The 23,922-nt window shown below is 49.4% G+C and overlaps 1 protein-coding gene across 1 annotated transcript in view; it reads left to right on the top strand.

Moving 5' to 3' along the window:
• IGF2BP1 (insulin like growth factor 2 mRNA binding protein 1) overlaps positions 1-22,885 on the top strand; it is a 49,530-nt gene extending 26,645 nt beyond the window's left edge. Inside the window, exons 5-15 of the mRNA XM_024129992.3 lie at positions 3,733-3,796; positions 5,082-5,363; positions 9,687-9,821; positions 13,964-14,086; positions 14,862-14,997; positions 15,665-15,787; positions 16,143-16,262; positions 17,097-17,171; positions 17,924-18,055; positions 18,322-18,435; positions 20,122-22,885. Coding sequence (XP_023985760.1) covers positions 3,733-3,796; positions 5,082-5,363; positions 9,687-9,821; positions 13,964-14,086; positions 14,862-14,997; positions 15,665-15,787; positions 16,143-16,262; positions 17,097-17,171; positions 17,924-18,055; positions 18,322-18,435; positions 20,122-20,214 — 1,397 coding nt within the window. The 3' untranslated portion in view covers positions 20,215-22,885. The remainder of the gene's footprint in view (positions 1-3,732; positions 3,797-5,081; positions 5,364-9,686; positions 9,822-13,963; positions 14,087-14,861; positions 14,998-15,664; positions 15,788-16,142; positions 16,263-17,096; positions 17,172-17,923; positions 18,056-18,321; positions 18,436-20,121) is intronic.
• Positions 22,886-23,922: the final 1,037 nt, after the last annotated feature.

Raw genomic sequence — 23,922 nt, 5'->3', positions numbered from 1 at the left:
GGGGGGGGGGGGGGGGGGGGGGGGGGGGGGGGGGGGGGGGGGGGGGGGGGGGGGGGGGGGGGGGGGGGGGGGGGGGGGGGGGGGGGGGGGGTGGGGGGTGGGGGGGGGGGGGGGCGTGGGTGGGGAAGAGGGGCAGACGGCCAAAGGTGTGGCGGGAGGTAACGCTGGGGTGGGGGCTGGGACATGTAGTTCCAGCTTCAGCTCTGCTGCTTCTCTGGGACAGGTTTCTCTGTTTAATGAGAGACTCAACAAAGTCACTCATTCCAAGAATGGGGTCCCCAGGCTCCTGGCGTCAACCAAGGTAGCAATAGACGTCCCAAGATTTTAGGAATAGATTAAGAATGGAAATTGTGCACGCGGCTTGAGTAAATCTGTAGCCCTTTTACTTTAAAAGCTTCACAATTCTTTGTTTTTGTCTGGAAAAATCAATGGGTTGTCTTTTTTTTTTTTTTTTTTTTTTTGTAGAATCTCTGATTGTGGGCTACATGTCTTTGGTCAATTAAAAAACAAACAGGATTTTTGTACATATTGATGGGCAGGCAAAATCTTTCAAGAGTGGAGAAGAACTTATTATTATTTAAATTCTTTTTATTACTTCTTCTCTTTCAAGAAGGAGAAATAATAAAAAAGAATTCTAGATGCTAAGAAGTTTGGTACGATTTTTGAAGTTTCTCCATTGCTTAAGGTTATAAATTATTTTCAGAGAAAATAAGCTAAAATAAAATTTGGAGTGATTTGGGTTGGACATAAAGCAGAGCTTGGTCATTAGGTAGACAAAATAAACAGTCTGAGTTTGCAGACCTTTAAGAAACCTAGACAAGACTTAAATATTCATCTCCAAATTCTCTGTGGAAAGGGGCAAGCTGTAAATCATTATAAATGATAAAATACTTGCCTGCATAAAGGTATGAAGTGCTGAATCAATCAAACAGGTTCTCTCCTGCTGACCCCGAAGCTTGCCTTTTATCATAAACGCCAAGACACAACTGGAAGCGCTGATAACCATCGCCCAGTCCTGCTCACAGCTTAGACTGATGACTCAGTTACTCCCGGACAGAGAGACAGCAATGGCTTGGGAGCACATTGGAGACCCTCACTGGGGGCGCCCAACAGAAGTCACCGCTGGTTAAGAGGCTCACCAGGGAGCTATAACACACCGAATCTGGGGGCAATACCTGCTACCTGGAGAGAACAGAATGGGAAGTGTTTGATTTTGTAAAAATTAAGTCTTCTAGTCTGCTCAGATGCCACTTTTTAATTAATTAATTTTTGGCTGCGTTGGGTCTTCTTTGCTGCGCACGGGCTTTCTCTAGTTGCGGCGAGCGGGGGCTACTCTTCGTTGCGGTGCGCGGGCTTCTCATTGCAGTGGTTTCTCTTGTTGCAGAGCATGGGCTCTAGGCGCGCGAGCTTCAGTAGTTGTGGCACATGGGCTCGGTAGTTGTGGCTCGCTGGCTCTAGCGTGCAGGCTCAGTAGTTGTGGCACATGGGCTTGGTTGCTCCGCGGCATGTGGGATCTTCCCGGACCAGGGCTCGAACCCGTGTCCCCTGCATTGGCAGGTGGGTTCTTAACCACTGTGCCACCAGGGAAGCCCGGCAGGCGGATTCTTAACCACTGCGCCACCAGGGAAGTCCCATCAGATGCCATTTTCTAAGCAAAGTCCTCTCTGTCCACCCTTTTACTTTTTTTTAGGGAGAGAATGACTTTATTATTATTTTTTTAAACATTGAAGTATAGTTGATTTATAATGTATTAGTTTCAGCTGTACAGCATAGTGATTCAGTATTTTTAAAGATTATACTCCATTCAAAGTCATTGCAAGATAATGTCTATAATTCCCTGTGCAATATATTTTTGTCACTTGTCTATCTTATTTAAAAATTTTTTTGGCCACACTGCGCGGTTTGTGGGATCTTAGTTCCCTGACCAGGGATCCAACCTGGGCCAATGGCAGTGAAAACGCAGAGTCCCTACCACTGGACCGCCAGGGAATTCCCATCACTTGTCTAATTTTTTTTTTTTTTGCGGTACGTGGGCCTCTCACTGTTGTGGCCTCTCCCGTTGTGGAGCACAGGCTCCGGAGGCGCAGGCTCAGCGGCCATGGCTCACGGGCCCAGCCGCTCCGCGGCCTGTGGGATCTTCCCGGACAGGGGCACGAACCCGTGTCCCTTGCATCGGCAGACGGACTCTCAACCACTGCGCCACCGGGGAAGCCCCACTTGTCTAATTTTATACATAGTAGTTTGTATCTGTCAATCCCATACCCCCATACCCTTAAGGTTCTCCCCCTTCCTCTTGGGTAACCGTTAGTTTGCCTTCTGTCTGTGTTTCTGTTTCTGTTTTGCACACACATTCATTTGTACTTTTTAGATTCCCCATATAGGTGATAACACACTATTTGTCTTTCTTTGATATTTCACTAAGCATGATGTTCTCTAGGTCCATCCACGTTCCTGCAAGTGGCAGAATTTCATTCTTTTTTATGGCTGAGTAATAGTCTTTTACCTTCATTTATTTGTTTGTTTGTTTGTTTATGGCTGCGTTGGGTCTTTGTTGCCGCGTGCGGGCTTTCTCTAGTTGCGGCGAGCGGGCGCTATTCTTCGTTGCCGTGCGCGGGCTTCTCATTGCAGTGGCTTCTCTTGTGGCAGAGCATGGGCTCTAGGTGCGCGGGCTTCAGTAGTTGTGGCACGTGGGCTCAGTAGTTGTGGCTTGCGGCCTCTAGAGCTCAGGCTCAGTAGTTGTGGTGCACGGGCTTAGCTGCTCCACGGCATGTGGGATCTTCCCGGACCAGGGCTTGAACCCGTGTCCCCTGCATTGGCAGGCACATTCTCAACCACTGCGCCACCAGGGAGGTCTCTGGTAGATTATTTTTTCAGAATCTTTCTCTCCACTGAGGTGGGAGAGCTGTACCGCTGAGGTCAGCAGGGCTGAGAGTGGTCTGCATTGCAGTTTTGTGGCTAAGTGCCTTCAGTGTCGTGGGGCAGCGGCTAGATTTTTTTGGTCCAAGTCCTCCATGCCAGGGCTAAGCAGGCCTAGGCAACCCATAATCACAAGATGAGGCATAAGCGGTTAATTTTATCAATCCCCAAATGGGGAAGAGTATGTTCCCAGATCGCCTGGAATTCTAATGTCCAACCCAGGTCCACTCCCAAATCCTTCCCCCCCCAGACTCCATGGCAGCCACTCTTGTCAATTCATTCGGCTAGGTCATGATACACTTAACATTTGATCAGTATATCCTTGAGGATACTCTAAAATGGTTTTGAGTGTTTCCCCAAATCTCTTCAGCCATGTCCTTACAGACCATTTCTTGGTCCAGTCTCACTAGGTGTGTGATTTTTAACTAGTTTAAATTTCTTTCTAAGAATAAATTTATCTCCAGGTTGGGGTATGTGTGTGTGTGTGTGTGTGTGTGTGTGTGTGTGTGTGTGTGTGTGTGTGTGTGTGTGTCTTTTCTCCCTGCTGCATAACTGCCGAATATGTTGACTGCATACCCTTTTGTATTCCTGTCTCTCTTGAGGGCTGGTAGGGAAATCAAAGGAAGGCATGTAAAGTCTAATTTGAATTTTCCAGGAGTTGTGGTGAAAGTTGTCTATAGGGAAAATGCTTCGTCATTCAAGTATTTCCTTCTTGACCGCATAACCATCAAAGATGAGCTTTTTACGATGTTTACATCATTGGTGCCATCTCCAGATCTCACTGCTCTAACCTTGACCTCTGTTTTGCTTCCCCAGTGAACACCGAGAGTGAGACAGCAGTGGTGAATGTCACCTATTCCAACCGTGAACAGACCAGGCAGTGAGTGGACCCAAAAGTGGGGCAAGGGAGGGTCTTTGTGAGTGGTGGGAGCCAGGTGCCCCTGCTTGGGCAGGGAGTCTAGGTGGGCACGAGTCCGCATCTAGCCTCTGATTTTGTGGCAACCAAATCCAGACTCTTGTCTTTTGGTTCAAGGATCTCAAAGGTTCAGAAACCTCACCAGGATTGATAGCAAATACTTTGAAGGGAGGGACCCAAAGACCTCCCGGGGAAGGTGGGACATCCACTTCAGGACAAGTTACTGGCTTTTAATAGGTCTCTGGTTGCGGGAGAACCCATGGGGTCCTTTGCTGTGTTGATGGCGCCATCTAGTGGTGATGAGGAGGAACTAAGACCTAAAGGATTTGTTATGATGTGGCAGAGGCAGACATTTTATCTCAGGGATTGCTTTGAGTCCCATCACACCCACAATTTCTGGCTCCTTAGCCTGTTTGGTTGAGTCACACTTCTCCACCCACTGGTACTGACAGACTTGTATACTTTGTGTACTCATTTATACTCAATTATAGGCCATTTTGCTTTTGATGGCTTTCTTGTCCCTTCAGCATGTTGCCTCTATCCCATTTGTTTCCTCCAACCTAGTGTAAAATCCCCCCACTTTCTCAAACCATTCAGTTTTCTTTTAGATGCCTGCTGGACTCAGAATTTTCTGGAGGTCCCTGTGGCTGATCTGTGGGCCTTAACCTGGCTTTAGGACAACACTTGCTTACTTCCTACTACATATTGTTGCCTTGTTAACATTTCTAACCAGCGTCAATCTTGGGAATAGATGGTGCTTGTCCCCTGCCTTCATTGTTGCATCAGTCCCGTTTTTCAAGACATTCCAGATAGACTTAAACTCCTGCAAGCCATTCTGTCTCCACCTCTTCTGTTTCCATGGAGTTTGCTTAAACATGGACTGTATCACTCTCAATAGGTGTCACAACAAACCTTGTTCTAGCACGTTTTATTTATTATTTATTTATCGCGAATCACACGGGATTCTCGTGTGAATCCTATGTGATAGGTAGCTCTGGTCGAAATTCACAAGCCAATTCCAAAATTCAGTGGAAATAACTTATTTGTGTTATAATACCTTACTTGATATCTTATGCTATTTAGACTGGAAGGTTCTCTAAGGTGGAGATGGGAGTGGTGCGCAGGTGGTCATCTCCCTTTCTTCTGGCATGTTCCATGTTGTAAGCCAGCTGAATGCTTTACACCTGGAGGGCATTTGGTGTGATTGGCATGGATTGGAGTGACGAGTAGATTCTCCCTCTGTCCTCAGAGCCATCATGAAGCTGAACGGCCACCAGCTGGAGAACCACGCCTTGAAGGTCTCCTACATTCCTGATGAGCAGATAGCACAGGGTCCCGAGAATGGGCGCCGGGGAGGCTTTGGCTCTCGGGGTCAGCCCCGCCAGGGCTCTCCTGTGGCGGCGGGAGCCCCAGCCAAGCAGCAGCAAGTGGACATCCCCCTGCGGCTCCTCGTGCCCACCCAGTACGTGGGCGCCATCATCGGCAAGGAGGGCGCCACCATCCGCAACATCACAAAACAGACGCAGTCCAAGTGAGTCTTGGCTGCAGGGGAAGTGGAGGTGGGGCCAGGGAACAGTGGTTGGTGCCCACGAGGTGAAGCCTCTCCTGGAAGCACGCGGAGGGGCCTCGACTCAACTTTACCTCTTAGGAAATGTTGGGGAGGTAGAATAATCCTGGGGGGTGCCATTTGGTGGCAGTGGCTGGGCCACACACTTTCGTTAGTAAGAAGGGTTCTGTTTCTTGTAGAAAGTCTCATCGCGCAAACCTAGCCTTGGTAAGGTGGCCACTCCTTAGTGCTCTGTGATTTCAGCACCGCTTATTGGCGGCAACAGGATGGGGCCCGTCAGGGACCTTATTAGTAAGTCTTCCCGGACGAGGGCACCAACCCGTGTCCCTTGCATCGGCAGACGGACTCTCAACCACTGCGCCACCGGGGAAGCCCCACTTGTCTAATTTTATACATAGTAGTTTGTATCTGTCAATCCCATACCCCCATACCCTTAAGGTTCTCCCCCTTCCTCTTGGGTAACCGTTAGTTTGCCTTCTGTCTGTGTTTCTGTTTCTGTTTTGCACACACATTCATTTGTACTTTTTAGATTCCCCATATAGGTGATAACACACTATTTGTCTTTCTTTGATATTTCACTAAGCATGATGTTCTCTAGGTCCATCCACGTTCCTGCAAATGGCAGAATTTCATTCTTTTTTATGGCTGAGTAATAGTCTTTTACCTTCATTTATTTGTTTGTTTGTTTGTTTATGGCTGCGTTGGGTCTTTGTTGCCGCGTGCGGGCTTTCTCTAGTTGCGGCGAGCGGGCGCTATTCTTCGTTGCCGTGCGCGGGCTTCTCATTGCAGTGGCTTCTCTTGTGGCAGAGCATGGGCTCTAGGTGCGCGGGCTTCAGTAGTTGTGGCACGTGGGCTCAGTAGTTGTGGCTTGCGGCCTCTAGAGCTCAGGCTCAGTAGTTGTGGTGCACGGGCTTAGCTGCTCCACGGCATGTGGGATCTTCCCGGACCAGGGCTTGAACCCGTGTCCCCTGCATTGGCAGGCACATTCTCAACCACTGCGCCACCAGGGAGGTCTCTGGTAGATTATTTTTTCAGAATCTTTCTCTCCACTGAGGTGGGAGAGCTGTACCGCTGAGGTCAGCAGGGCTGAGAGTGGTCTGCATTGCAGTTTTGTGGCTAAGTGCCTTCAGTGTCGTGGGGCAGCGGCTAGATTTTTTTGGTCCAAGTCCTCCATGCCAGGGCTAAGCAGGCCTAGGCAACCCATAATCACAAGATGAGGCATAAGCGGTTAATTTTATCAATCCCCAAATGGGGAAGAGTATGTTCCCAGATCGCCTGGAATTCTAATGTCCAACCCAGGTCCACTCCCAAATCCTTCCCCCCCCAGACTCCATGGCAGCCACTCTTGTCAATTCATTCGGCTAGGTCATGATACACTTAACATTTGATCAGTATATCCTTGAGGATACTCTAAAATGGTTTTGAGTGTTTCCCCAAATCTCTTCAGCCATGTCCTTACAGACCATTTCTTGGTCCAGTCTCACTAGGTGTGTGATTTTTAACTAGTTTAAATTTCTTTCTAAGAATAAATTTATCTCCAGGTTGGGGTATGTGTGTGTGTGTGTGTGTGTGTGTGTGTGTGTGTGTGTGTGTGTGTGTGTGTGTGTGTCTTTTCTCCCTGCTGCATAACTGCCGAATATGTTGACTGCATACCCTTTTGTATTCCTGTCTCTCTTGAGGGCTGGTAGGGAAATCAAAGGAAGGCATGTAAAGTCTAATTTGAATTTTCCAGGAGTTGTGGTGAAAGTTGTCTATAGGGAAAATGCTTCGTCATTCAAGTATTTCCTTCTTGACCGCATAACCATCAAAGATGAGCTTTTTACGATGTTTACATCATTGGTGCCATCTCCAGATCTCACTGCTCTAACCTTGACCTCTGTTTTGCTTCCCCAGTGAACACCGAGAGTGAGACAGCAGTGGTGAATGTCACCTATTCCAACCGTGAACAGACCAGGCAGTGAGTGGACCCAAAAGTGGGGCAAGGGAGGGTCTTTGTGAGTGGTGGGAGCCAGGTGCCCCTGCTTGGGCAGGGAGTCTAGGTGGGCACGAGTCCGCATCTAGCCTCTGATTTTGTGGCAACCAAATCCAGACTCTTGTCTTTTGGTTCAAGGATCTCAAAGGTTCAGAAACCTCACCAGGATTGATAGCAAATACTTTGAAGGGAGGGACCCAAAGACCTCCCGGGGAAGGTGGGACATCCACTTCAGGACAAGTTACTGGCTTTTAATAGGTCTCTGGTTGCGGGAGAACCCATGGGGTCCTTTGCTGTGTTGATGGCGCCATCTAGTGGTGATGAGGAGGAACTAAGACCTAAAGGATTTGTTATGATGTGGCAGAGGCAGACATTTTATCTCAGGGATTGCTTTGAGTCCCATCACACCCACAATTTCTGGCTCCTTAGCCTGTTTGGTTGAGTCACACTTCTCCACCCACTGGTACTGACAGACTTGTATACTTTGTGTACTCATTTATACTCAATTATAGGCCATTTTGCTTTTGATGGCTTTCTTGTCCCTTCAGCATGTTGCCTCTATCCCATTTGTTTCCTCCAACCTAGTGTAAAATCCCCCCACTTTCTCAAACCATTCAGTTTTCTTTTAGATGCCTGCTGGACTCAGAATTTTCTGGAGGTCCCTGTGGCTGATCTGTGGGCCTTAACCTGGCTTTAGGACAACACTTGCTTACTTCCTACTACATATTGTTGCCTTGTTAACATTTCTAACCAGCGTCAATCTTGGGAATAGATGGTGCTTGTCCCCTGCCTTCATTGTTGCATCAGTCCCGTTTTTCAAGACATTCCAGATAGACTTAAACTCCTGCAAGCCATTCTGTCTCCACCTCTTCTGTTTCCATGGAGTTTGCTTAAACATGGACTGTATCACTCTCAATAGGTGTCACAACAAACCTTGTTCTAGCACGTTTTATTTATTATTTATTTATCGCGAATCACACGGGATTCTCGTGTGAATCCTATGTGATAGGTAGCTCTGGTCGAAATTCACAAGCCAATTCCAAAATTCAGTGGAAATAACTTATTTGTGTTATAATACCTTACTTGATATCTTATGCTATTTAGACTGGAAGGTTCTCTAAGGTGGAGATGGGAGTGGTGCGCAGGTGGTCATCTCCCTTTCTTCTGGCATGTTCCATGTTGTAAGCCAGCTGAATGCTTTACACCTGGAGGGCATTTGGTGTGATTGGCATGGATTGGAGTGACGAGTAGATTCTCCCTCTGTCCTCAGAGCCATCATGAAGCTGAACGGCCACCAGCTGGAGAACCACGCCTTGAAGGTCTCCTACATTCCTGATGAGCAGATAGCACAGGGTCCCGAGAATGGGCGCCGGGGAGGCTTTGGCTCTCGGGGTCAGCCCCGCCAGGGCTCTCCTGTGGCGGCGGGAGCCCCAGCCAAGCAGCAGCAAGTGGACATCCCCCTGCGGCTCCTCGTGCCCACCCAGTACGTGGGCGCCATCATCGGCAAGGAGGGCGCCACCATCCGCAACATCACAAAACAGACGCAGTCCAAGTGAGTCTTGGCTGCAGGGGAAGTGGAGGTGGGGCCAGGGAACAGTGGTTGGTGCCCACGAGGTGAAGCCTCTCCTGGAAGCACGCGGAGGGGCCTCGACTCAACTTTACCTCTTAGGAAATGTTGGGGAGGTAGAATAATCCTGGGGGGTGCCATTTGGTGGCAGTGGCTGGGCCACACACTTTCGTTAGTAAGAAGGGTTCTGTTTCTTGTAGAAAGTCTCATCGCGCAAACCTAGCCTTGGTAAGGTGGCCACTCCTTAGTGCTCTGTGATTTCAGCACCGCTTATTGGCGGCAACAGGATGGGGCCCGTCAGGGACCTTATTAGTAAGAGGTCACAGTTCTGACCCGTCTCCCATTCCACCACAGCCACCCCTCTTCTCTGATCTTTATAGCTGATCATTGTATGTTCTGTGGAAAGAGAACAGGTCACTTCGTGTCCTTACTCATAATGCATCCTTTTATTAGTTACTTTTAATTTGGAACAATGTGCCTTCTCTTTATAGTTGTTTCAAGGGGGAAATCCAGAATTCAAGGGGAAATGCAGCTTCAGAGCTGAGGGCTGTTGATCCCCCAACCCTGTATTCCCATGATAGACGCCACCCTTCTCAGCCACCACCTCCTGTCTGAGACAGAATCCATAGCAACAGGCTGGCCCTTTCCTCTGCTCATTTCAGTTCTGTACTTGGCCTTGTTCCGGAAGGAGCAGGACTATCGCTTTGGCTAAGGGTTAGCTAACCATCCGTGTACTTGTGCTCCTCAGGATCGATGTGCACAGGAAGGAGAACGCAGGTGCTGCCGAGAAGGCCATCAGCGTCCACTCGACCCCCGAGGGCTGCTCCTCTGCCTGTAAGATGATCTTGGAGATTATGCACAAGGAGGCAAAGGACACCAAAACGTAAAGTGGCTTCTCTTGTGGCAGAGCATGGGCTCTAGGTGCGCGGGCTTCAGTAGTTGTGGCACGTGGGCTCAGTAGTTGTGGCTTGCGGGCTCTAGAGCTCAGGCTCAGTAGTTGTGGTGCACGGGCTTAGCTGCTCCACGGCATGTGGGATCTTCCCGGACCAGGGCTTGAACCCGTGTCCCCTGCATTGGCAGGCACATTCTCAACCACTGCGCCACCAGGGAGGTCTCTGGTAGATTATTCTTTCAGAATCTTTCTCTCCACTGAGGTGGGAGAGCTGTACCGCTGAGGTCAGCAGGGCTGAGAGTGGTCTGCATTGCAGTTTTGTGGCTAAGTGCCTTCAGTGTCGTGGGGCAGCGGCTAGATTTTTTTGGTCCAAGTCCTCCATGCCAGGGCTAAGCAGGCCTAGGCAACCCATAATCACAAGATGAGGCATAAGCGGTTAATTTTATCAATCCCCAAATGGGGAAGAGTATGTTCCCAGATCGCCTGGAATTCTAATGTCCAACCCAGGTCCACTCCCAAATCCTTCCCCCCCCAGACTCCATGGCAGCCACTCTTGTCAATTCATTCGGCTAGGTCATGATACACTTAACATTTGATCAGTATATCCTTGAGGATACTCTAAAATGGTTTTGAGTGTTTCCCCAAATCTCTTCAGCCATGTCCTTACAGACCATTTCTTGGTCCAGTCTCACTAGGTGTGTGATTTTTAACTAGTTTAAATTTCTTTCTAAGAATAAATTTATCTCCAGGTTGGGGTATGTGTGTGTGTGTGTGTGTGTGTGTGTGTGTGTGTGTGTGTGTGTGTGTGTGTGTGTGTCTTTTCTCCCTGCTGCATAACTGCCGAATATGTTGACTGCATACCCTTTTGTATTCCTGTCTCTCTTGAGGGCTGGTAGGGAAATCAAAGGAAGGCATGTAAAGTCTAATTTGAATTTTCCAGGAGTTGTGGTGAAAGTTGTCTATAGGGAAAATGCTTCGTCATTCAAGTATTTCCTTCTTGACCGCATAACCATCAAAGATGAGCTTTTTACGATGTTTACATCATTGGTGCCATCTCCAGATCTCACTGCTCTAACCTTGACCTCTGTTTTGCTTCCCCAGTGAACACCGAGAGTGAGACAGCAGTGGTGAATGTCACCTATTCCAACCGTGAACAGACCAGGCAGTGAGTGGACCCAAAAGTGGGGCAAGGGAGGGTCTTTGTGAGTGGTGGGAGCCAGGTGCCCCTGCTTGGGCAGGGAGTCTAGGTGGGCACGAGTCCGCATCTAGCCTCTGATTTTGTGGCAACCAAATCCAGACTCTTGTCTTTTGGTTCAAGGATCTCAAAGGTTCAGAAACCTCACCAGGATTGATAGCAAATACTTTGAAGGGAGGGACCCAAAGACCTCCCGGGGAAGGTGGGACATCCACTTTAGGACAAGTTACTGGCTTTTAATAGGTCTCTGGTTGCGGGAGAACCCATGGGGTCCTTTGCTGTGTTGATGGCGCCATCTAGTGGTGATGAGGAGGAACTAAGACCTAAAGGATTTGTTATGATGTGGCAGAGGCAGACATTTTATCTCAGGGATTGCTTTGAGTCCCATCACACCCACAATTTCTGGCTCCTTAGCCTGTTTGGTTGAGTCACACTTCTCCACCCACTGGTACTGACAGACTTGTATACTTTGTGTACTCATTTATACTCAATTATAGGCCATTTTGCTTTTGATGGCTTTCTTGTCCCTTCAGCATGTTGCCTCTATCCCATTTGTTTCCTCCAACCTAGTGTAAAATCCCCCCACTTTCTCAAACCATTCAGTTTTCTTTTAGATGCCTGCTGGACTCAGAATTTTCTGGAGGTCCCTGTGGCTGATCTGTGGGCCTTAACCTGGCTTTAGGTCAACACTTGCTTACTTCCTACTACATATTGTTGCCTTGTTAACATTTCTAACCAGCGTCAATCTTGGGAATAGATGGTGCTTGTCCCCTGCCTTCATTGTTGCATCAGTCCCGTTTTTCAAGACATTCCAGATAGACTTAAACTCCTGCAAGCCATTCTGTCTCCACCTCTTCTGTTTCCATGGAGTTTGCTTAAACATGGACTGTATCACTCTCAATAGGTGTCACAACAAACCTTGTTCTAGCACGTTTTATTTATTATTTATTTATCGCGAATCACACGGGATTCTCGTGTGAATCCTATGTGATAGGTAGCTCTGGTCGAAATTCACAAGCCAATTCCAAAATTCAGTGGAAATAACTTATTTGTGTTATAATACCTTACTTGATATCTTATGCTATTTAGACTGGAAGGTTCTCTAAGGTGGAGATGGGAGTGGTGCGCAGGTGGTCATCTCCCTTTCTTCTGGCATGTTCCATGTTGTAAGCCAGCTGAATGCTTTACACCTGGAGGGCATTTGGTGTGATTGGCATGGATTGGAGTGACCAGTAGATTCTCCCTCTGTCCTCAGAGCCATCATGAAGCTGAACGGCCACCAGCTGGAGAACCACGCCTTGAAGGTCTCCTACATTCCTGATGAGCAGATAGCACAGGGTCCCGAGAATGGGCGCCGGGGAGGCTTTGGCTCTCGGGGTCAGCCCCGCCAGGGCTCTCCTGTGGCGGCGGGAGCCCCAGCCAAGCAGCAGCAAGTGGACATCCCCCTGCGGCTCCTCGTGCCCACCCAGTACGTGGGCGCCATCATCGGCAAGGAGGGCGCCACCATCCGCAACATCACAAAACAGACGCAGTCCAAGTGAGTCTTGGCTGCAGGGGAAGTGGAGGTGGGGCCAGGGAACAGTGGTTGGTGCCCACGAGGTGAAGCCTCTCCTGGAAGCACGCGGAGGGGCCTCGACTCAACTTTACCTCTTAGGAAATGTTGGGGAGGTAGAATAATCCTGGGGGGTGCCATTTGGTGGCAGTGGCTGGGCCACACACTTTCGTTAGTAAGAAGGGTTCTGTTTCTTGTAGAAAGTCTCATCGCGCAAACCTAGCCTTGGTAAGGTGGCCACTCCTTAGTGCTCTGTGATTTCAGCACCGCTTATTGGCGGCAACAGGATGGGGCCCGTCAGGGACCTTATTAGTAAGAGGTCACAGTTCTGACCCGTCTCCCATTCCACCACAGCCACCCCTCTTCTCTGATCTTTATAGCTGATCATTGTATGTTCTGTGGAAAGAGAACAGGTCACTTCGTGTCCTTACTCATAATGCATCCTTTTATTAGTTACTTTTAATTTGGAACAATGTGCCTTCTCTTTATAGTTGTTTCAAGGGGGAAATCCAGAATTCAAGGGGAAATGCAGCTTCAGAGCTGAGGGCTGTTGATCCCCCAACCCTGTATTCCCATGATAGACGCCACCCTTCTCAGCCACCACCTCCTGTCTGAGACAGAATCCATAGCAACAGGCTGGCCCTTTCCTCTGCTCATTTCAGTTCTGTACTTGGCCTTGTTCCGGAAGGAGCAGGACTATCGCTTTGGCTAAGGGTTAGCTAACCATCCGTGTACTTGTGCTCCTCAGGATCGATGTGCACAGGAAGGAGAACGCAGGTGCTGCCGAGAAGGCCATCAGCGTCCACTCGACCCCCGAGGGCTGCTCCTCTGCCTGTAAGATGATCTTGGAGATTATGCACAAGGAGGCAAAGGACACCAAAACGTAAGGCTTCAGCTTCTGGGCACATGGGGACTGCCACCTCCTCGACTCTAACACAGACTTTTTTAAAGCAAGAATAGAGACAAATAGGAGACACAGAAATTGTACGAAAGGATAAGAGCTGAGAAAATGAATCCTCCTTGTAAATAACGCCTTGTGTATCCTAGCAATGCTGTGCCCTCACAGGTGTGTGCATGTGTATGTATGTGCGTGTATTTTAGCACAAATAGGATCATAATGAACATGCTGTTCTATAGTTGGCTTCTTTTCATCTATGAGTAGAGCTCTAAAACCATCACCACAGTTAGGATAAGGAACATATCCATCGCCCTTACTGACCTCGTGCCCTTGACCACCCATCCCTACTTCCCATTTCTCTCCCTAAACAACCACTGATCTGCTGGTTTTCTCTGAAAACGTAATTTTGTCTTGGGGTTTACCTTGGAAACCCCTCATCTGCGGTGGCCCACCATCTAAGAAGCTCTTGTCCCTCACTTCTTCCCAAGGGCTGACGAGGTTCCCCTGAAGATCCTGGCCCATAATAATTTCGTGGGGCGTCTCATTGGCAAGGAGGGGCGCAACCTGAAGAAGGTGGAACAGGACACAGAGACGAAAATCACCATCTCCTCGTAAGGCGCTCTCTCATTTCCCTTTACGAGTGTGATGCCTGGGCGCCTGGGGTGGCAGTATTTCATTACTGAGCCTTCATATCTGCCCCTTAAGTTGGATACAGTTTCTGCTTGTTGAAGAAGAATAATCAAAGAAGCGGTAAAGAGCATTTATCTGTAAGGGCTGGAGCATTTATTATAGCGCCCGTCACCGCTGTGGGCTGTTGTTAGCGTGCTGCCTCTTCAGTCCTTTGCTGCCACATCCTACCTCTCTTGCCCTGCATCTGGAGGAGAGAACCTGTGGCCAGGAGCCAGGGCTTTGGGGTTTCGGGAGCATTTGCCAGGCCATGGGAAGTAGACGGACCCAGATCCTTTTCTGAGCCCTGAGCATGTGCTGTGCGTGGTGGTTTGCCTCACTGTGGGGGGAACCAAAGTCGTGCAGCTGGACTAGCAACTCCGTGAGCACTGTGCCTCTTGATGTTGTCAGAGACTTACCAGTGGGCAAAGTAACTGCTCTGTTCCTAAGGGCGCAGGAAATGGATTGCCTGGCACCATTGGGGACCAGCTTCCAGTTATGAGCATCCTCCTTGCTTTACCAGTCTGCTCTGAGTATCCTCACCTCCCTGTGGGGAATCCTTGCCCTGGTTACAAACCGAAGGCCAGAAACAGAGAGCTATTTGCCCAAAACTAAATAGCCTGCAGCAATGGCATTGTTGTGTCTCGGCCCCAGCCAGGACCTGTTTCGCGGTCCTGGCCTGTCAGTGGAAGGTTGACGCTGCTCTGCTCCCCGCCCCAGGCTACAGGACCTCACCCTCTATAACCCCGAGAGGACCATCACTGTGAAGGGCGCCATTGAGAACTGCTGCAGGGCCGAGCAGGAGATCATGAAGAAAGTTCGGGAAGCCTATGAGAATGACGTGGCTGCCATGAGTGTGAGTGTTGGGTGCCTCTGCTTTGCCCTCCTGTGAGCCTGAGCCATGGCACAAGTGGGTCTCCAGTGAGGTGGGCATTCACAGGCTGGGGGGCCTTGGAGCTTTTACTTTGCTTTTGGACCTCGATTCATCAGAATCCTTTTTAAATTAAATTTATAGGGATTCTTCATTTGATTCCTGGGGTGCAAGTGAGAGTCCAGTCTTGGGCTTTGAGGTCTCTGATCCTCCTGTAAAGTTTGTGTCTGTGTGCGCCTTAGTGGGGGGAGGGTCCATAATTTTCATCTGGTTTTTAAAGGGGAGTGAGGGTGGTGGGGCATGTGACCAACAAGGTGAGTCCTAAAAGTCAGAGATCTGTCTCCTCTTCCGTGTCATAGGCTGAGTCCGAGGTATGTCTCTGCCAGAGCGGAGTAAACCACTAGAGAGGAAGGACGTCTGAGGGTCTAACGCTGGGCCTTCTCCTCAGAGCTGCCGGTTCTTAGGCCAGCGAGAACCCTCGGTGTACATGTGAATGTGTGTAAAAACCAGAAGGGCAGGCAGGTTTGGGGCAGGAGCACGTCATTCCGCTGTTTGGGCCCACTCGCCCTCTTGTTCAGCCAGGGCCACGTACAAGGGCCACCAGATCCTGTCAGAATGAGCCGACCTCTTTCTCTTCACCTTCCTTCCCCAGCTGCAGTCTCATCTCATCCCCGGCCTGAACTTGGCTGCTGTAGGCCTTTTTCCAGCCTCCTCCAGTGCAGTCCCACCACCTCCCAGCAGCGTCACCGGAGCGGCTCCCTACAGCTCCTTTATGGTAGGTGCGGGGTCTTACTACAGGGGACCCCTGGGCCATGTGGCCGCAGGGTCCAACTCTTTGTGGCAGCCTGACGCTCGGGGATTTGAGGGGAGAGGGAAGGGCTCCTGGCCACTGGTGCCAACCGTCCAGAGCATCAGCCCTGTGCACGGCAGCCTCAGATGCTGGCAGCACTCTTCCTCTTTGTCTTGCCCGGCTTCTTCCATTTGTCCCTGCTACAAAGAGCTACAGAGCATGTAGCCCAGGGTGGCCGTTGGTTGCCTGCACCCCTTTCTCGAGGATGCAGGGCAGGGCCACGGAGGGCTTCCGGGCTGTGTCCCTTGACCTGCGTGAATAACATGTCCTGTCTTGGCAGCAGGCTCCAGAGCAGGAGATGGTGCAGGTGTTCATTCCTGCCCAGGCAGTGGGCGCCATCATCGGCAAGAAGGGGCAGCACATCAAACAGCTCTCCCGTTTCGCCAGTGCCTCCATCAAGGTGACCTGCTCTGTCTCCTTCCAGTTCCTGGGGTGGGAGAGTGCTCTGCTCCCATCACCCCCTATTTTTGTTCTCAGACACCCCATCTGCCTAGTGTTAGGCAGATGCTTTGCTTTTGACCTCGCTTGGTCCTCCGTGGGATGCCTTCCAGGCTCCTGGGCTTTCAGGCTAAGGGAGGAGGTGGTATTGTAGCACAGAAGAGAACTTCAGTTCAGGCAAGACTGACCGGGTTCAAATCGCAGCTTCTGAGCTGTAGAACCTGAGCCTTCGATTCCTCATCAGTACAGTAGGGATGATAATACTCTGAAGTAATGCAGCCAAAGCCCCTGGCTCAGTGCCTGGTGCACAGTGGTTGCTCAGTAAATGTTAGCTGTCTTTCCACCTTCCCTGGCCATGGAGAACCTGTCACAGTGAACAAATATTTTGTTAAATTTCACAAGTCTCAAGCCATTGGTTTCAGTGGTCTGAAAGGTTTTGGTCAAATGCAGTATATGTTCTCTGAAGAAGAGCTCCGGGAGATTCTCTGGGAGGTCACTGCCCTCCCCCCACTGATCATCTGTGCCCCCCCGCCTCTTGGCAGGACTCTACTGAAACCTGCTGGGGAGTGGGGGAGATGGGGTGTGGGCAGGGTGCCCCTACTTAGAAAATGTCAAGAAACGAACGCACCCATGCCCTCATACGAGTTTTGGTGCAGGCGCAATAGCCTTGGGGCTCGGGGTCTTTGTTCTTCACTCCCCTGGCCGTTAGAAGTGGGGAGTGGAAGCAGGGTGGTGGTAGGGGTCTGGAGGAGGTGGAGGTAGAGGGCACCTCTTTGACGGGTGTTTTGCTTTGTAGATTGCTCCTCCTGAAACTCCGGACTCCAAAGTTCGTATGGTCATCATCACTGGACCCCCAGAGGCCCAATTCAAGGTTCTGATCTTTATTGCTTTTCCAAGTAGGACCCAGAGGAATCGAGTTTGGATGGGAGTGCAAATCTGCATCATGTTTTTAAGCTTCCCTGCAAAATACAGGACTGACTGCAAGGCTGCTTTCAAATTGACATCAAACGGGAATTCTATTGCTTTCCCTCTTTGCTTCCTGAGAGTAAATAGGCACATGGGAAAGAAGGAGGTCCGAGGACTTCTTCCTTGCCCTCTGCCTTAGTGACTAAGGAAGGCCCTTCTCTCCTTTATGTCCCTATGACATGCCGAGGTTCTCGAACTTCTGGGCAGACAGCCAAAGAGCTAATAGCTTATCCTGACCTGGGGAGGGATGGAGAACAGGGACAGCTCTCTAGACTGTGGAGTGACCAAGAGCCTGCCCTCTGAGTGAGTGACCTCCACCACTTGCCACTCAGGGCCTGGACTTGGCAGCCACAGCTTGTCCAAGTCCGCGCAAGCATCCCAGACCCCGTAGGTCTTGTTTGTAGCTTAGGTACTGTGTTTCTCTGGGGGGTTACGTAGTCATGTCGGTTACTCTGCCCAGGCTCCCCAGTGTTACAGGTGAGCAGGAGTGTTGGCAGCTCAGTCCTGTGGACCTTTCGTATCACCTGGCCTAGGTGGTGACCCACCCCGAGTGGGGGTGGGCCTGTGGGCCAGAGGAGGAAGGGGTGGGGCTTGGGGAGCTTCCCTTTCGTCATATACGTGTGGCCCGCTGATACAACAATGACCTCCTCTTCTCAGGCTCAGGGAAGAATTTATGGAAAGCTCAAGGAGGAGAACTTCTTTGGTCCCAAGGAGGAAGTAAAGCTGGAGACCCATATCCGGGTGCCGGCGTCGGCAGCTGGCCGGGTCATTGGCAAAGGTGGCAAAACGGTGAGCCGTGAGGGTCAGGTTGAAAGCTCTGGACATTAGTCCCCAAACCCAACAGCTCTTCCCTGGCCCCCAGCTCCTCCACCCGACTCAGCCTGGGTACTCCCAATTTGCCCGTTTACTTGATTCCCCTTCCCAAGCCCAGCTCCTGACTCCTCCAGTTTCTACCTGCTAGTGACCAAGCTCTTGACCCTCCAGTCCCATCCATGTTTGACATGGACAGCACCCTGAGCTCCTCTCTGACCTGTCCTCCCTGCCCCTGCCCCCAGGTGAATGAGCTGCAAAATTTGACAGCAGCTGAGGTGGTGGTGCCAAGAGACCAGACCCCTGATGAGAACGACCAGGTCATCGTCAAGATCATCGGGCATTTCTATGCCAGCCAGGTACATATGTCACTCCCCCATCACGGGAAGGCGGCAGGGCTCCAGAAGCATGACCTCGACAAGTCCCGTGCACTCTGCCTGCCTCTGGGCTGGGTCATTCTTTCCTTCCAGGTGTAAGGGTGTGAGGTGTAGATGTTTTATTCCCTCTTAAGGCTGTAGGGACAGTGATTTGACCGTTTTCATAGGTAGTCTATATTATGTGATAACCATGGTGTATCATATGTTATACGTTAATAGTCTTCCCTGTCGTCTAACCTTAGTCTTTCTCTTTTGCACTGGATAAGAAGAGACATGGGTCCTATCCACCACCCAGCCTTGTTCATGGAATAACATCCTGGGTTGCCCGTTTGCAGTGCAGTCCCTTCACCTTTCCCAGAACCACTGCTCCATCCTTGCTTCCAGTTCTTCCACCCTCCTGTTCTCTTCCTGGAACTCACCATCTATCCCTGCATTGCTTCCAGTAAGCCAGTCAGCAGTGCCCAGCATTGGGACTGACACCAGAATCTAGAAAGGAGGGCAGGTATCAGGTTCAAATTATAGGATGATTGGAAGCTAGTGGGGTTTTCCTAAAACCCCCTGGTGTTGGAGCTACAAGGGATGTGGAGACTATTGGATACCGTCCCTTCCACTCACAGAGGATAAGCATGTCACATCAGGCTTGTGGCCCACCTGAGGCTGCTCACGCAATCAAGGGCAAAACAGGAAGTCAGACCCCAGCGTAGTGTGACAACTTTCTCTGACAGCCCTTTGGGAGCCGTTAATAGCCACAAAAATATTTAAGATTTATGGGTTCTGTTGCTATACCAAGCATTATTCTATGTGGTCTCTATTAACACATGTAATCCTCATAGCAACCTCATTGTACAAATGAGGAATGTGAGATTTAAATGATATATCCAGGGATGCAGAGAGCCAGGGTGTATTAAATACCAAAGTGGGGGCATTTTTCATAGGTTAAAATGAGAACTCAGTGAAAAACTATGTAGAACATCAAGCACAGGGCTGACAGAGTAGGAATTAATGTATAAATATTGACTCCACATTCTTTCCCCAACCTAGACCAACTTTCTCTTTAACCAAGAAATCAAGCACTCAATTTATGGAAAGGAGACATTCTGGTAAATTTCTGTCAAGAGAGTCACATTCTACAGTTGATTTCCCTTATAAAACTTTGTTCATAGGGAAGACCCTTTTAAGAAGGAAAGAGTAAAGATACCAGCCCTTTGGTGTTTTGTCCATTTTCACAGTGGAGCTTATTTCACTACCTTGTGGTTATCCCAATTCATCCCCTTTCCTGGGATAATTTACATGCGTAGTGGAGTTGTGATTGGTGACGAGGTCTCCTGATTTTTGACCTTCTGACAACACATGCTCCTGGAAACTCTGGGAGTTCCCCCTTGAGTTCAGTCACGTGTGTCAACTTGGTCATGTTTTAAATTCTGATGAATGAGTTTATACTACTGTTTATCCTCCCTTCCTCTGTATGAAGCCAGTGGGTGCTCAGGGTCTGCTCAGAGGCAAAGAAACTTATGGTCGCTGTAATCCTCAGTCTTCTCTTACCTCTCTTACAAGTCCAGCATGACCTGTTGTTGCCTCTGGTGTCCAGACCCCGATGGCTTCTCTCCCCACGTAAGGCTATATCTCCTCGCCTTCGGATATCCTCACTCTCACCTGTTCTATCTGCAGATGGCTCAGCGGAAGATACGAGACATCTTGGCCCAAGTCAAACAGCTGCACCAAAAGGGACAGAGTAACCAGGCCCAGGCCCGGAGGAAGTGACCGGCCCCTTCCCATCATGTCGGCTCAAGGACAACAGGCCGAAATCGAGAGCACGTTCTCCCCAGCAGGCCTGAGAATGAGCGGGAATCAGGGACACTTGGGCCGGGATGTAGATCAGGTTTGCCCACTTGCTTGAGGAAGTTGTTCCAGTGAGGAACCCTGATCTCTCAGCCCTAAACACCCAACCAATTGGCCCAACACTGCCCACCCCTGAGGGTGTCACCATGGAAATTCTAGCTCAGGGTGCTTTTAAACGTGGATTGTTTAAGTTCTCCAGGTCCCACCGAGAGGGTGGGTCAGACCCCAGTGGGAAGGGAAATAAAATTTCCTTCAGGTTTTTAAAACACGCAGAGGGGTGTTTTAATCAACCTCAAAGGATGGTTTACTTCTTGACCCTCAGATCCTTCCAACCTTCTTCTACTTGGTTTATTGATTAAAATACCTCTGTTCTTGTGCCCTGACATAGCCGTTTCGTATATTCACACTGGTTATGTTACCTTTCTGCTGCTGGCAAAAGTGAGAACCAATCCATTGCATTGCTTACGTTATTGACTCGAAGGGAGAAGACACGTCGGCATCTGTAGATTAATTCCAATCCCTTCCTAACCAACCAGTAGGAACAGCAAGGAATAAAGAATGGGGGAGAAATGGGGAGAAAGGTGATTGAACTATACAGTAATCCACGTTTAAAAGGAGTGCCCTTGTGGCTGATTGATTCCAGATCACCACCTTGAAAAATTGGCACGGTTCAAATTTCCCGCTCTGTTGGGGCTTCCCCACTAGGATTCCCGCCCTGTTCATGTCCCTCTAACCATGTAAGTCCCACGTCATGTCCAGGTGCACATGGGTGGTACCGACTGCTCAGCGGGATAGGGGCTGACCACTGTACTGTCCCTGATTCCTATCATTCTCAGGCAGATTTTATATTTTTTTAAAGTCTATTTTAATGATTGGATACGAGCACTGGGAAGGGGACACTAACGCCCCTTGATAAAGTCTCAGTTCCACGGAGGACTTGAGTGGCCCCAAAGGCTGCCACTGTGCCCTCACGCCAGCCCATGTGCTCCCATAAGGGCTGGTTCCCAGAAGCAGGGGTTGCGGGGCACTCCCCCCCACGGCACTGTTCCCTTGGTGGTGGTGGGACGTGGAACCCGACCCTGAGCTCCTGATAAAGCTGAAGTCCATCATTTGGCATCTTTTATGACTGTTCAGTAAATTGGAGAGAAAATTTGCTTCTGTTTTGATCCTAGAGGCATATTGAACTGATGGCTTCTGTTTTGATCCTAGAGGCATATTGAACTGATGGCTTCTGTTTTTATCCTAGAGGCATATTGAACTGATGGCTTCTGCCTCCACGAGTCGTTGGCATGATGTTATGTGTGCCTAAAAAAACAAAATTCAAAATACCAGCAACATTATGCACAAAGGGGTAAACAAGCTTAATTTATTAATTTTCCAGGCTCAGCAAGATCCCGTTTTCAGTTCAGCCCTTGTGGAAGACATCAGCCATCAGTTAAATGAGGTTAGGCCTCCCCTCCTAATGTACTGATTGTCAGTGCATGTTAGCCAGGTGGTGCACTTTAGCTACCTTGGACAATGCTATCAAGTGTGCTGGGAAGGGAGGAAGGCCTCCCGCATGTGGAAGAGCCCATGCTCTGGACTCCCCTCCTTCCGACATTGCAACAACGACAGTAACAACCAGACAACCTTGACATGTGGGCGGAGTCAGTCAGGTAATGCTGTGCGCGAAGTAAACTACCTCAAGGTATGAAGTTACCTCAGCAATTACTTTCCTTTTTGTTCCCCCCACCTCTTTTTTTTAATCTTTTTTTCTTTGCGGCTTGCTGATATTTTATATAAAAAAGAAAAGCAAAGCAAAAGAGAAGCTGATAGTCTTGAATATTTTATTTTTTTAATGAAAAGAAAAAAACGAGAAAGTTATGTTTCATAATTTCTTACAACATGAGCCAGTGTAACCCTTTAGGAACTCTCTATGGAGAACAGGCCCTGTGGGAAAGGCAGCTGGGGCTGCCCCTTGGACGGAGGCTGGGCCGAGTGGGAAGACCCACGTGTGAGAGAGCCCAGGGCCAGGCTCTGCTCTCTAAGCCACCAGCCTCTCCCAGGAAAATCCTGCCTGATGAGATTAACAGGCCCAGCAGAGCTGTGGCCCCAAGGGCGAAACAACAGCCTCCAACAGCCGGCCTGTGGTCTCCCCTCTCCCCTTCGGTTAAAGGGCACCCCAGTCGGTTTTTCCCACCAGTGGTGCTGTTGAGATATTTAAAAATATTGCCTCCGTTTTATCGAGGAGAGAAATAATAACGAAAAAAGATACCCTTTAAAAAATCTATACTTCTCTGTCTAAAAATATGGGAGCCGAGATTCCATTAGTGGAAGAGACAAAGCCATCCTCTCACCCTCAGAGAGGTCCACCTGATTTGTCATTGCAGTGCTTTTCACTTTTTGTTCTTGTTATTTCATTTCAATCCCATCTTGCTGTTCTTGGTCTTTATCAATATAGACCAAGGGGCAAACAGATAACTGCCCCCTCTGTCTCCCCGTCTTCTTTCGATTGATCTGATGGAACTCTTAACTGTGGACCCAAACTTACCAAATTCTTGATTTAGGGTGGTGGGTGGCAAGGAGGGGCAGGGGATTCGGGAATGTGACTGGGGACAGGTTCCTGCCTCATTTGTGTCTTGTCACTTTCTCCCCGTGACATTCCTTTATAGCCCCCAGAACTGTCTACCCCAAAGAGGAGGAAGCAGGAAAGCATTTAGGGGTGATATCAGGCCAGTATAATTAAGCTTCCCACCTGTCCAAACCACAAAAAAGGGTCTCCCAACTTCTCTTTCTGGCTCTATATGCTTTATTCCAAAATGAAGCAGATAACGTTCAGACATCGGCCATTTAGTGATGTAAGGTGAATTTCCAGCAGCAAGCATGCTTTGATATCTGGTTCAAACTACCATCAGAATAAAATCCCCACAGTACCTGAAATGTGATTGTTGCAGTGTTCAGTTTCCTTGGGATCCTGCTCCCTTCACACCTTAAGCCCACTTCCTTTCCCTTTGGCTGATTCAGCTCCCAGAAGAGACCAGGAGTGTGGCAAGGGACTGTCAAACTTGACTTGGATTAGGCACGGCTGATACTCGCCCAGCAGGAAAATCGTGGAAGTTATTGCTACCAGAAAGCAAAGGAATATGGTGTGGTGGTTAAGGTTTAGCAGGATAAAAGGCCTGTCTTGGTGGGTCTGCCTTTGACCTATAGACGAGGGCTTTGGGCACCTCATGCCCCCCTGCACATCACCTCCATTTCCCCATCCTTGGTGAGATAACAACGTGAAACGCACTTGGGAGGTTTGGTTGATTTGAGAAAGACGACTTTTAAAAAACAGCTTCTGTGCTCCGATATGTGTGTGAGCTACATATATATTTTAAAGAAAGGACCATCACTTTGGGATATATTGTTTAATTCTGTGGAACATGTAAAAAACCAAAATGGTTTGATTCCCTGACTTTGAAGCTGCATCTGACAGTGACACCCAGTGGCTTGAATCCCCTCGAGGGTCTGCTTGCCTTTTGCAGTTTGGGTTGCGGACTTGGCTCTTAGGAGGGGTCTGGGGAGGAGAGAGCTGTTGTTTTTAGGGACAGGGAGCTTCATCACCTTCTCTTTCTTCCCCTTCTCCTGGTCCTTCTCAGTCTTTTTCCC

This window comes from Physeter macrocephalus, chromosome 14, assembly GCF_002837175.3.
Source record: "Physeter macrocephalus isolate SW-GA chromosome 14, ASM283717v5, whole genome shotgun sequence".
Lineage (NCBI taxonomy): Eukaryota > Metazoa > Chordata > Mammalia > Artiodactyla > Physeteridae > Physeter > Physeter macrocephalus.
The sequence above is the reverse complement of the archived record's forward strand: the minus strand, read 5'-3'. Positions and strand labels throughout refer to the sequence as shown.